At 46.4% G+C, this 13,943-nt stretch overlaps 1 protein-coding gene across 1 annotated transcript in view; it reads right to left on the bottom strand.

Annotated features, from left to right (window-relative positions):
• The window catches only part of JAG1 (jagged canonical Notch ligand 1), a 37,008-nt gene extending 25,884 nt beyond the window's left edge, over positions 1-11,124 (bottom strand). The window contains exons 1-2 of the mRNA XM_076335084.1: positions 11,050-11,124; positions 9,787-10,092 (exon numbers count right to left, since the gene is read on the bottom strand). Of these exons, the coding sequence (XP_076191199.1) occupies positions 9,787-10,092; positions 11,050-11,124 (381 nt within the window). The remainder of the gene's footprint in view (positions 1-9,786; positions 10,093-11,049) is intronic.
• Positions 11,125-13,943: the final 2,819 nt, after the last annotated feature.

Genomic DNA, 13,943 nt, shown 5'->3' with positions numbered 1-13,943 from the left:
CGTAAGGTTTATTTCTTCTCAATTGTATCTACGCTGAGTCACAGTCTGCTCATTTGTGGTCTGCAGCGCTTAACACCTTTTCTGTAACAGAAACCAAAATACAGTTCTGAGAGTAAGCTGCTACAAGGTGCAAGCGTAAGACAGACCCCAAATTCCTTAAGAGAGAAAAACAAAAAAGAAAAACAAAAAAGGGGGAAAAAAAAAAAAAAAAAAAGAGTTGAAGCAGACTGCTTTCTCACGACTGGACACAGCATGCAGCCTCTGAATGAAAACCTAGTTTGTGATGGACACCGGCTTGGAATATAGCCTAAATATGTTTCATATTCAAAGCAGACTAGGATTCCATTTCGTTCACTGATAACTGTGGGAAAATGCTTCCAAAAGTAAGCAAAGCTGGGCAAGCTGAGACATGCGCCCAAACTTCTGTGCAGAGGCTCCATTGGCCCAAACCATTTTTGGTTAATATTTCATGAAAGTTACATGTTATTTGTTACTATTCTAGACCAAGTCTGTCAACTTGAAAGAAACTCTGAAAACAAAATAAAACACAACATGATCATTTAACACTGTTTAAAGCGGATTTAAGAAGTCCTTACACAAGTCAGAGGTTAAAAAAAAAACAAACCAAACAACAAAACCCAAGCAAAACCAGAATAGAACTCCCGAGTCATATTACAGATACAGATTGCACTATCTTGGGTGCTTCCTCACTGGTTTAATTACCAACATTGAGAAGCACAAGCACAACATGTTACTGCAAGCTTGAAAAAAATATTATGATGTAGAGAACGAATTATGGCAACTAGCACTACTTCCAATAAAGTTAAGGATGTTTTCCTTTCGGCCTTGCATAATTGTTTTGGAAGATATTTTGTCTAAACTCATAGCAACAGTTCCCGGTTGGTTCTCAGGACTGTTTACCAACACACCTAGCCCTTAAGGAAAGGAAAGGCTGAATCCTAGCTTTAAGTGCTACTGTTGCTAGATACTTGTGTGACCACTTTCCAACACCACACAGGAGTTTGTTTAAAGAGAGGAGACGCTTCTGCTTAACTGGATGGAAACAAAATGCAAGGGGAATAGACCTACCCTAGCAATTCCCTTGTTTCTATGTGCCCCCTCTCACCTCATCTGAATATTTTAAGTGAAGAATCCCTGTCCTGAAAAGGGATGATAGAAAGAATGGCAGTTTAATCTCCTGGCTCTGTCCCTCTCAGCACGGGGCAAAGAAAGGACAAGACTTTGTGTTCAAGATGGGACACTTCTAAACAAAAGACACACAGACACTCACAGCCCCACAACAACAGTAGCAAGCCCCCCTCAACAACCCAACTATCGCATATCTCTAGCCAATTCCCGCCCCCCCCCCCCCAAAAAAAAAAAAGCAGTTCTGTGCAAAGACTGCACTGTTGAGATTTTTTAAAAGTGCATATCATCCCCACTCTATAGATCAACAATTCAGATATCTCAGGAATGACTACTTACAGTGTGGAGGTTTAAGTTTTCCCATGCCCATAGGTGACCTCTGCCCATCTTTGCATAAATATATATATCCAGACACAAGAATTCCACATCATGCACCTTATTCCATCAAAGCAATGTCCTAGGCAACAAGGCAGCAATGAACTTTCCAGAGTCACACCCAATTAGCCACTGTAAACCTGAGCTTGACCAGAAGGCAGGGATTCTGGCTTGAGAGGAAAGGCAGCTTAAAAGGAACAGCAAGCCGGCACACTTTGCAGAACACCGACGGTCTGATCAGCCCAGAGGACTGAAAGGCAGCATGGACAAACTTAAGCAAAACTCCTATGAGTTAAGCTATGAGAGGATGGAAACGGTTAAGCTCAGACCCCAAAAAACAAAGAAAGCACCAATCTGCAAGGGCTATTTTCCTCAATGACAAGACACCGCAGTTTAGCCTTGGTCCATTGATAATACAACTCAAGAACAACTTTGAAGACCCTGAAATCCATCAGAAACTGTCCCTTTTAAGGGTCTGAAAGGGCAATGCAACCTCTTTTCTGGTTATTTAAATGAAATACTAGCAGCTCCAGGTAAGCAGGTGTTTAAAGCTCTCGGCTTGATTACCTTCTTCCCTCCTTTCATCCAGACATCCACCCAAAAGAGATGTTTTTGTACTTTGGCTTCTAAAGGCATTCTGTGAGTCAGTGGGACAGAGCAAGATTAAAACATCAGGCTGATTAGTGAAAGGACTGCCTCCTTTTTGAAAGTGGTTGCGACTAGTCAAACTTCTTTCCCTCCTATCCTTGTGGTTAAACCATGCAAGAGCTTTGCTGAGCTTGTGAAACCATGACTAGACAAATGCAGTGGGAAGTTTGCATTCTGAATGCTGCGCCTGCTCCTCCTCTGCCAAACAAGGAGAGCAGGTTAAGCCCAGCAATGTTCTCCTCACGCTCTGCCAGCCATGCACAGCTGTGAAGACCAGTTTGAGAACAGTGCTCTCACCCTGCCTGCGTCCTAGGGAAGAAGGCTAGGAGACTGGCACGCTGTCACAGCAGGCCACAGCAAATCGCCAGGAGCTCCAGCAATCCCTCCTCCCTTCAGCTGGAAAGGGGTGAGATAGGGAAAAGGGAAACTGAGGCATATTTCAAAGTGCCCGAGGGTCAGGGAGGAGGGCATCTCTGAGCAGAGTTAAGGCTAGTCGCAAATCCACTTCCTCTAAACGTCAGCAGGGCTCTCACTTGGGTACCCCTGTTGCCACATGACAGGTCACGATGATGCTATACAGATGCGTCACAACATCATGCCACGGTCAGCCAGTCAACTTTGACAACAGAATATTCCTTCAAAGGAGTTGAAGACAACTGGTTCCTTATCCAGAGGGGATACGGACGTATTTGGGAAAAGGAGGGAAACAACCTAACCCTCTTAACCCTTTGTCGAATGCAACATCATCAGGAATCTCTTCTTTGGGCTAACACAAAGATAAGGCAACACCCTATAAAGCCGTTACTCTCTCAACCCTGTGTATATAAACAAAGTCTAAGCTGTAACGATCTCACGCCTCAGAGTCCATGGCCAAGAGCTAGGCTGAACCTCAAGCAGGCAGCCCAGCCAAGAGCCTCATCAGAATATGCCCACATGAAAACAGAGCACGCTGTTCCTTTAGTCTTCATTTTGAGTAGTTCCTTCATTGCTGTTAGTGCCAGTAAACACTTCATTGCCACATAAATGAGAAGACACGAAAACAAATTTAACTATATTAGCAGCTTCCAGGAGAGACTTTCCCCCCCATTCTGCCTTGGCACAAGCCAAGGCAGTAACCGAAGTCAAGACCTTCTCTGCCACCCTCCTGCCAAATGATGAAGGACACAAAAGTACCGCTATCCAAACTATGCATGCGCTTAAGCATCCAGTAAACCAGGCTGATCTCTGATCTGGCAAGCCTGCTGGAATAATGAGTATCCTGTGAATACATAATGTGCTGAAGTTGCCATTGTGTGAAGTAAGTCCATGGTTTGTCTGGGAGCCGAGCAATGCTGAGTCTACTGCTGCTTCCTGTTGCTTGTCCTGTATTAGCATTATTTTTGGATAGGCCCCATTATGTTCTGTAATCCTCACTGCAGTCAGTATGGCCACACTATTGTTCTTGGTTAATATTAGCAGTCAATGCCTCTGTCTGGGTGGCCGGACTACAATGTATTCCAATCATAAAACTAGCATGCATTAACTGAACAATGTACTGGGACAGAGCGGGGAGACTTGGGGTCCTCCCTACTCCCCTCCTTTAAAAAAAAAAAAAGAAAAGAAAAGAAAAGAGTATACCATCTCTTCTTTTTTTCTCTTTTCTTTCTTTTTAAACTAATGATTTTAAGTGATCTCAGCTACCAGAGTGTATCGTACGACAACAGCATTTTAATCAGCACCTTATCTCGTTACAGAGTTATTTTCTCATGGACCCCCACTTGTCAAAGACTAGCAGGTAGGCCAAGATGTCAATGGTTGCTTTCAACCTTCCCCAACAAGCAGATTACCTGCTCTTATCAGTCCCCCTACCTGTTTAAAGCATCCCACTGATAATTAAATGCACCAGTTACAAAAGGGTGGCAAGGTTAATAGAGAGAATACCTAGTAGCCAGCCAAGCAAAACAGTCAGGTTCACATAGAGCAAGCCTGAACAAGAAGCCTTTCTACTTATTTACCTAAGTGCATAAGAACTGGGTTGAGCTGGTAAAGGACTCTGGATGTTTGTCTATTTACAAACCACTTTAACCACTTCTACCCACATTTTACAGTTTCTTCTGAATACTACAAAAATAATGAGTGTAATTTATGCTGCAGAATAGCAACCACAGAACCATGAGCTCCACAGACTAACAAGAAATGAACGCAACAGCTTCTGGTTTTGACATCTTTCCCCATGTTAAGGCATATGGGTTACCTGCTAAAGTTATTAGAACTGTGTCCATTAACACATAAAACTTCTATTCGTCAGCAGAAATGCAAAGTCAAGTTTAGTCTGAATTTTCAAAACCAATCCTGTCATTAGTATTATCTACACAGAAATACTTTTAAGAACTGTAGCTTAAAGTTTGTGCGTGTACTGCAGGGCATCAGGCTTAAGAACTGAAGCTGGAATAAGTGCCGTCTGTGAGAGTGCAAGCCTCTTGTATGGCACATCACCTCGCTTAATTAGCTAAGGCCCAACTTTACTAGCTTCAGAACTAGTTTACTTCTATTCCAGCCCTCAGTCTGCAATGAAACGGTAAGTTTCCTTGAGTTAACTAGAATTTTAAGCATAAAGCATCAATTTTATGCAATTCATTTTCAGACATGCAGACTTCCAGCTGCATAAACAAGCTGACAGTGCTGGATGTACGTAGTCTGAGAAAGTTTAGGAACAAGCTTCAACGCCAGGCCCAATCCAGCTGCCACTGAAGTTAAACTGGAGCAGGCCTTTATTACAACAAGAACAAAAATTCTGGGAGCAGGCAGGATGAAGATTTATTTTTAGACATATTATGGTAATATAGTCAAATGGATTTACCAGGAAGATGAAGTTCTGAACTGACTGGAACATAAATAACGCTTAAGAACATGTAAGAAGTCCAAAACGCCAGAATGGATGCATCACTTCTCTGCAGTCCTGGGAAAACAGCCTTGTGGATACTAATTATGCTTCTGATGTCACTTAATGCTCTCAGCTCTGTTTTGGATAGTAATCCTAGGCAAAACATTGCACTTTGAGTGCTGAATATTTATTCTTAAATTATTAGTCAACAATAAATGACAGTGTCGATTTGATTAACGTGCATTTTGTTATTATAAAAATTTCTTCTGATCTGCCCACGCTCCAAGATGACTTATCAGGCATTCTTTAAGAAAAGCTTGAACAATATCTAGCATTTGCTTCTACAAGTTTTCAAAAAGTTTTCAAGAAGGAGGGAGGGAAAAACAAAACTCAAGCTTTAATTTTATGACCGTGACCTACTGTTTGCTGGCAGTTTTTTGTTTGGTTTTTTGGTTGGGTTTTTTTTTGTTTTTTGTTTTTTTTTTTTTTAAAAAGGCAGTTGAGCGAAGTGATATTTTTCTCTCAGATTCAAAAGGCTGTTACTTTAATACCACCTGCAGATTAGTATTTTGGAAGCCTCTTGTGTCAAGACAGGGGGAAAAAGTTCACAAAGCTTAGAAAACACTAAAGCTCTTTCATTATCTCTTTCTAGCCAGAAAAAACAATGCCTACCCAGAAAACATATTTTACGTCTTCGGGAACCAGTAGCAGTAAGATTTGTCATTAAAAAGGGGAAAGGCTGACTATTTTAGAGTAAGGTTGAAATAAGATGTTCAAAACTCTTTTTAATTGTATTTTCTGCTAAAGTCATTTAGATGCTGGAGGGTTTTTTTCCACCTCAGTAGTTTCCTGATGTGTTGGTGCAATTGGCCCCAATATTAAATAATTACAAGGATCATAATTTCAGGATAAACAAGCCGTTTGAAACTGGAGCTATGCATACCAAAGGAATTGCCAAGTTTGACCTCCTTCTTACTCACAGTCTCGCCAAACCCCCAAAAGATCTTTCTTTACATAAAAGCAAAGTTTAGTGCTAAGCTTTGCTTAGCTAATTCATGCACAGCTCCCTTAAGGTATAGCACACATCACACTTTGGATTCTTTAAGAAAGGCAAGAGATTTGATTTATGTCAGAGAAAAGCATGTGCCTACCATGAAACAAAACTTGTTGAGACAGACTTTGACAAGTGGAACATGGAAATTCTTTTGTTCCATACTTTTCTATATGGCTTCATAAGCCAAGTTTGCCTGTCAAGAAAGTCACTAGTCTCAAAATGAATGCAAGATGCAAGACTACATGTATTTTTTGTATTTTTTTTTTTAATCATCATTATTATTGTTTCAACTTACTGAAGAATCCCTAGCTACTGCAGGGGCAGCTTTCTGATGCACTCCAGTTCCTTTATGCTGGTCTGCTGCCCCGTTTCCTAGCAACTTACTCAAACCTCCCATCACTTAAATTAATTTCTGGCCCACCATCTCCACACCCATTACTCACAGGGGTGCATATCAAAACTGACAAGAGCAAACCGCATAAGTTATTAATAAGACTCTGACACTTCAAATCTACGTTACAACTACAAGTGAAATCTAACAATACATTTAAAGCACACCATTCTCTTTTCTTCCTCTCTTGCATGATGAATAAAGACTTCTAATGCAATGTAACTATTTTTCACAAACGGCGTAAGGGGGCAGCTTGCCATGGGAAGAGATTTTTTTAAAAAAAATTTTTTTTTTTTTTTTTAAAGTAGTCAAGGCAACAAGACTTCTTAATGTTACTGACTCAAGCTGGAACATCCAAGAAAAGCCTCCCTCAGACAGTAGAACACAAACAATACATATTCAGAGATGAGCATGAATTTTCAAGTGCAATATGATTACCATTTCTGTCTAGCTCCTATTACCTTTACTGTAATTTTCAGTTGGATGCATTCAAAGACAACTCTCATGATTAGCCACATTGGTAAATGCAATGCTAGTTTCAAGATTTTACTAAAGTCAAGAGTATTCACCCATCTAAAGAAATTTGTTTTAAGTTCTGATAATTAGTCAACTCAAATCTGATGCTGAAATAAGTTTACTACTTTATCTGTAGAGCTTTCAAAATGCCTAAAATGATTTGTGTACACAATTTTAGTACAAATAAGAGCTTTGCCACATTAGATATTCTTTTGTTCAAATGCCATTTGAAAGTCACAATGGCTAGCATAAAAGCTGTGTCCTATGGAAGTTAAAGCTGGGAGGCAGGCTCGATAATTGCAAACAGACTATCATCACAATCTCAAAAAGTGCATTTCTGCATGGGAATATGCAAGAGTTTATTCCATAAATTCCAGTCCTAGGAACCAGAGTGTCTGAAGTTGTCGAGTTTTACACATTTCAAAGGCTGCACTGGAGTTTTGCTGCTGCTGCTCTAGGATTCCAGTGCTCAATTAGATTCAGTGGGACAATAGAAGCATTTCTTTTACTAAGAAGCAGGCAAGCTTAAGAAACTTCTCCCAGGGTCCCCACCTCCCCAAACCCACCCTCTGCGCACAGATTTCCCTTCCCAACTCTATGAAGAGAGGGGTTGTTAGAAGGAACATGTTCAGTATTCACATTATTTTTACATACATACACATATCTTCAGATTCGAGGCACTCAAATTACTGGGAGCAGGGTAAGGGGCTAGTTAAAAAAAAAAAAAATCCTTGATGAACCTGACTTTTCTGAAAAAAGTCAAAATCTGCAACACAAGCACTGCAGCCATTGGCAGAGCTTCAAATACCTCAGACTTTTACAAAGCCCTTTATCCCTTTGATGGCATATTTGATAACATTTTTATCTCATTTCATGTTAGAAAGAAAAAGAAAGGAAGGACTTGTACTTCCAACAGAAAATACTTTTGTTAACTCTGCTATTGTACTTTGTAATACTATCTACTTAAAAACGCAGACTGGATTTCATCCTTGTGCCTCTCCAGCCCTCAATACTCCAGAAGTCACAACTGACAGAGGAGGCAGGTAGGAGGCAGCACAGGACATTTCAAGAACACATGGCTGCCTGCAGCACTTGGCCATAGGACTACAAAGTGGGTGTCTACACTACAGCTGGCGAAGGAATGTTTTTGGGGCGGGCTTTCCCCCCCCAAAGTCCAGGCCCTCCCAGCAACCAGTCCTTATCTGATTAGGAAGGGCCAAGCTTTGGAGGGAGCGGAAAGTCTATGCATGCTTCCACCTCGCCAGCAGCGATAGTGACAAGAGTATAGGAAACAAGATTCACCCCTCCCCTGTGTGCACGTAAGAGCCCTCCTCCCCTCGCAAAAATGACCTTAGGCATCTAGGTTAGGATGACTGGATTTTCAAAACTGCTGAGCATCAACATATCCCAAGGCAGTTGGTGGGAAATTGTCTGCTCAGCGCCTTTGGAGAAAGGGAGGGGGGGGGGGGAAACAGTTTTGTTTCCTAGGTGATCTCTAAATATAAGTTTTAGGAGCATAAATTCAGGAGTTTTCCGCTTTCAGACTGTAGCATCCCAGCGAGCCACCTCAAAAGACAGACTGTTGTGTGTGCGTAAGAGCCTCCCAGATCAGCCATCCTCAGTTTTTGCTTGCCTGCACACAGCACTGCTGGGCACAGAACAATGCACCTCCTGCCATCCAAGGCCATGGCAGCCTTCTGTGTCCAGAAACCCTACGGCCGTGGAGCCTGTATCTGTGGGTCTGTCCTGGATGATGGCTGTTTTGGAAAGACGGTCCTCAGTTTCTGTGCAGCAAGTAGAGGACTCCTCTGCAGAGCTGACCATATCAAAGCTTCAACCCTCGCACACCCCAGAATAAACAAGCAGAACTGAAGTCTAAGCAAGTGTTCTTTACACAACCAACAACAAAGCAGGCTTCAGCTAACGAAGGGGTCACCCGTCCTCCATCTCACCACTCTAGGAGACTGACCAGTATTTGCTAGAGTGGACAACGCTGGGAAAGTGCCTGGCAATGAGCCCCAACTCCTTGAGCCATCGAGTTTTGCACACAACTAAAGGAAAGCCAGAATCTATGGACCACAGAGGCAAGTAGCCAGGAAAAGGTGTGCTGTGGGGAAGAGTGGGTGAAATGAACCAAAAGCTAAGGCCAGGCTTTTCTCAGTCTTTAGCTTCTAGAGTCCGCAAGTACCTCAAAACAGAGCAAGCTTCCCAGGGAAGCTGGCAACTAGTTCACCAAGAGCAGCAACAGCAGCTCACATCAACACCAAGCAGCGCAGCGAGATTTCCCCTTGGGAGAAGCAGGAAGCCTTCCCAAACACGCTCCAGGGAAGGAGGCCAGCTATGACACACACTTTTCACACGGGATCCCTCTACAGCCCCTAACTCACTGCTCTTTTGGCTTAAGCCCAAGACTTCACTGGTTAGGGGAAAAAAAAGAAAAAAAAAAGAAAAAAATGAACTTCTGACCTTCTAAGTCTCAAGAGACTTATTCATGCTGTAAAGTGCAGAGATACTGGGTTTGCTTCCCTGACCCATTTAGATCCCCCTCACTGCACATCTGACTTTCAAATTTAACAGGCTGTGCATTGTGAGCCCCAGGGAACAAAAACAAAAACACCACCACATTTTACTCATTTCTGTGCTGCGGATTCCTGACGCTCTTGCCAAGATGCCTGCTCCCTCCCCAATCCTGGTCCCTTTCCCCCCGCGCGAGAAGTTAGAGCTCGGCTCGCTATGGCCATCTCAAACAGGACCATCCAACAGAGGCAGAGCCAGAGCAGGCCACGCACTCACCGGCCAGGCGAAGCTGAAAGGGATAACAATCCGGTTCTTTTCATTATTCCGGTTGTACTTTAAATTGAAGGTATTTCCTCCGATGACAGGAGTGGATTTGGATCCGAAGCTGCAAGGACCGCCAGCAGTGACCCGCGATTGATACTCCTTCAGGCAAACTTTAAAATAGGTATCACACTCGTCTCTGGTGCATTTTCTGTCTCCTGGGTTTCGGGTGCCATCACAGCAATTTCCATTTTGCAGTTCACCATTCACATTTTGCATGGATAAGATCTCCAACTCGAACTGTCCCGACGCTAAAGTCACCTGTTAATCCCAAGAAAGAACCGGAGGAGAAAACAAAAAACAAAACAAAACAAAAAAAAAAAAACAAGAAACAAAAAACAGACAGTTACCTCACTTTTTTTCCCCAAATGCAATCTACAACAACTCTGCAGACAGGAAAAAGTCCTTTTAAGTGTGCTTTCAAGAAGCACATGCATAATATTAAAAAATAAAAAAGAAAAAAGCAACCACTCCAAGCTTTTCCCTATCAGACACCCATGAGAAAGGCTCATAAATCATCCCAAACAAATAATGCCATTAATGCTAAAAAGAACCTTAAGTGCCAACTCCTAAAAACACTGTGTGTGTGAGGAAGGCTTCTAAATCGTTAGGAAATAAAACTAAACCAAACCAAGAGTGCATACGCGAGGGCAAACCCAACAAAACGATGTAGCATTTCCCACCCTGGAAATGCAACCCCTCTGCCTTCTCCGAGGTGCAGCTGAGACGGGGAAAATAGCCTCCCCGCTCAAGGCTCCCCAGCTGAGATTCAAACCTTGCTCATTAGTCACCCCAAGAGTACTGCAATTAGCTCTGGTTTAAAAAAAAAAAAAAAAAAAAAGTAGTAATTTGGGAAAAAAAGCGGTTTGCAGTAATTGCATTTTTTATTCCCAGGGAATTAAGTCTTGCTGCAAGGCGGACCTCTGCGTTTGCCATCTCCGCAGAAAAGTTAGCGGCGGTAACTCCACTCTCGCTGGAAGAGCTTTGCAAAAGCGCCTTGCACACCACTGAAGGTTTGGGTTTTTTACAAGCCATCTACCGCAACCACTGCGGGAGCCGCGTTTCGCAGAAACGCAGCAAAATTACTGCAACCCGCTCCGCGCGGCGGACTCGAGAGCCCAAGTCAGGCTCGCTGAAGTTTCCCCTCGCCCTCCCTCTCTCCCTCCCCTCCTGCGAGGGGCTGCAGCCCGGGAGGACGCGCGGTGCCCAGGTACGTACCTTTGCCCGCAGCCCCAGCAGGGCCAGGAGGACGAGGGAGCACGCCGCCGCGGCTGCCCGCCGGGGCGCACGCATGCCGCCGCCGCCGCCGCCGCCGCGCTGCCCGCCCGCCCGCCTGCCTGCAGGCCGCCGCCGCTCGCTCCGGGACGGGACGGGGAGGGCCAGGAGGGGAGGAGGAGGCGCCGCCGCTGCTGCCCGCCGCCGCCGCCGCCTCGCTCTAATATACCGCGCCGGCCGCGGCGCGCACCCGCGCCGAACAACGCCGCTTTTCAAGCGCTTTCAATAGCGCCCCGGTCTTCAATGCAAAGCAGCCCAGCCTCCTTTTATTCTTATTCTCTCGCCTCCCTCTTTTCTTTCCCTTTTCTTTTCTCTCTTTTTTTTTTTTTTATTATTGCGATTATTATCCCGATCCTTTTATTTCTTTCAGGTCGCCGGCCACCGCCCGGCGGAGGCGCGGCGAGCCCCCCGCCCCCCCGAGACACACACGCACACACACACACACGCACACACACACGCACATGCAGCACACACACCGCCCGGGAGCCGGCCGCCCGTCTGGGAGCCCCGCCGCCGCTCGGCTTCATCTAGCCCACGGCGGCAGGCGGGGAGGCCGCCCGCCCGCGCATGCGTCCATCCATATGCATGAGGGGGGAAGGAGGAGGGAGGGAAATGGCAGGAGTAGGGGAAGGCAGGTACCGGCAGGAGAGGAGGAGGCGGAGAAAAGAAGAGAGTGCAGAGAGGAGGGCTAGCCGGCCGCGGGCGGCGGCTGCTCTTCCTGAGGGAGGTGGCGGGCCCCGGCCCCAGGCCGCCCCGAGGGTCGCAGCCCGTTGCGCCGCCCCGCCTCCCTCGGGAAGCCGCGCTCCGCAGGTGCCTCCCGGGCTACCTGGAGCAGCAGCCTGCCGCGGCCTCGCCGAGGCGGCCCAGGAACGGCGGGCGGGCGCATTCCCTCGGCGGCGCCCGCGGCTGAGGCAGCGCTGCGCGGAGGAGAGGGCTTTTCCCGCCCGCCGCTCGCTGAGGGGACGGGCCGGTCCTCTCCGCCCGGGAGCGGAGCGGGAGCCGTAGCCTCTTCCTCCGCGCCTCCTCGGGGCTGGTTGAAGGAAAAATGAAGCCTTTGGAGTCGCTTTTGCAGTGAAAACTTCTCCTGCCCTCGGCCGGCGGCAGCCGCCCGCCTTCCCGCCCCGCGTAATACCTGAGGCAGCGCAGCCGTTACGGGGCGGGGGGCGCGCGCGCGCTCGTGGCGCGACCGCTGAGGGGGCAGCGGGGCCGCTGAGGTGACGGCGCTCCCCGGGAGCGGGTTTTCGCTCCCCGAGGAGAAAGGAGGGACGGACGGCCCGGTCTCTGAGGTAGTGGCCGCTGCCCTGGCCAGCGGCTCTCCTCAGGGAAGCGGAGGTGGCAGTCGCCCCCGTGGGACTCGTTGTCCTCTCCTTAACACGACGCCGCACCGCCAAGGATCTCCCGTGGTTCAGGAGGGAAAGAGCTGGAAGCGGGGTGCCTCCCTCAGCTACAGCTCCAAGCTGATTAGTCCGGGGAAGACAGCGCTGGTTGAGTGCAGAGACTCCGTCGGCCTCGCCTGCTCCCGGTGCTGGAGACCCATGTCCCGGCTGCCCAGCTTCCAAGTGAGTGCTGGGGTTTGTCAGACACATCCTTTCAGGAACAGGGTCTGGAGGCACATAGCCAGGTGGTTACCTGGGGGACTCCTTGCCACAGGACACTGAGAAGCCCAACAGTTTGCACAGTAGCAAAAAGTGTTCGGACTAGCTCCCAGGGGAAAAGTCATGCATCAAAGGGCATTGGAAAAAAAAAAAAACAACACCAAAAAAACCCCACCACACCCCTGTCTCTGGTTTGGGAAGTCCCTGAGCCGCTGATCTAGAAGTTGGGCGAGTGTGCTGGGAACTGCCACTGCATCACTGTCCCTTTCTTCCTGAGGCGCTGGAGACAGGAACCTGGCCTACATGACATTTGGTCTGACCCAGAAGTGCTATTCTTATGTCCCTATCTCCTATTCCACCCTGATCTAACACAGTAGATGTGTGAACGTCTATTTTATATGCCAGAGCCAGTGGTATAGAGGAAAACAAGATTTCTGACCTAATTTTATCTCCTTTGTTTTCATTTCCTATGGCAAAAGCAAAGTGCATGCTTGTTCTTGGCTGTGGTAAGGTCCATCCTGTTACGGAGTGTCTATGGCTGTGAAGCCGGCGGTACTTGTGCCCCTAATGCTAGAACCACGCTCATACTTTCGTCAGACTCCTGCAGATCACTTCCCATTTGTGAGTTCAAAACTTAGATTACGTACCAGCAATTTTGGCATGCCTGTGAGGTACACGGTTGCCGAATACTCCTTCCAGCCTCATTCAGCCCAGAAGTTCTAACGCTATCAGTTGTTCCTTACTTGGAGTCATTAACTTTTCTTAGGCTGGTAAACCTTCATTGTGTTTTATCCGCAAAGCGGCTGCAGTTTGGCGATATGAGAACCAGTGCCTCTCTTCTTTTTTTCAGTGGGTGTTGGTTAGCTTCCACAGCCTATTTAAATGTTACTCATTCACAAGTGCCACACATGTGCTCCTCTGGGCCTTTAAATACCCTGATGCCTGCTGGCATGCTCTGTACCTTTAGGGCAGGTCTGGAGTTGGCCTTTCTGCAAAAGGTTACTCCACCTGTTTTACTCCAGTGCTTAGGAAATCCAGAATTCTGGTTCCCACAGTGCTTGTGACTCAGCAGCGTAGCTGCCCTTAGACAGAATTACTTGTCCAACAACTTAAAATGCTTTGCAAGCACTAATGAATTAAGCCTCCCAATGTCTTGAGACGCAAAGCATTACTGATGATAGGTAAACCAAGGCAGCGTGTGAGTCATGTGCAGAAGCGCATTGCAAACACTCTCCCTTGCAG

Source organism: Aptenodytes patagonicus, chromosome 3, assembly GCF_965638725.1.
Source record: "Aptenodytes patagonicus chromosome 3, bAptPat1.pri.cur, whole genome shotgun sequence".
NCBI lineage: Eukaryota > Metazoa > Chordata > Aves > Sphenisciformes > Spheniscidae > Aptenodytes > Aptenodytes patagonicus.
Note: the sequence above shows the minus strand (reverse complement) of the source record. Positions and strands in the feature narration are given on the sequence as shown.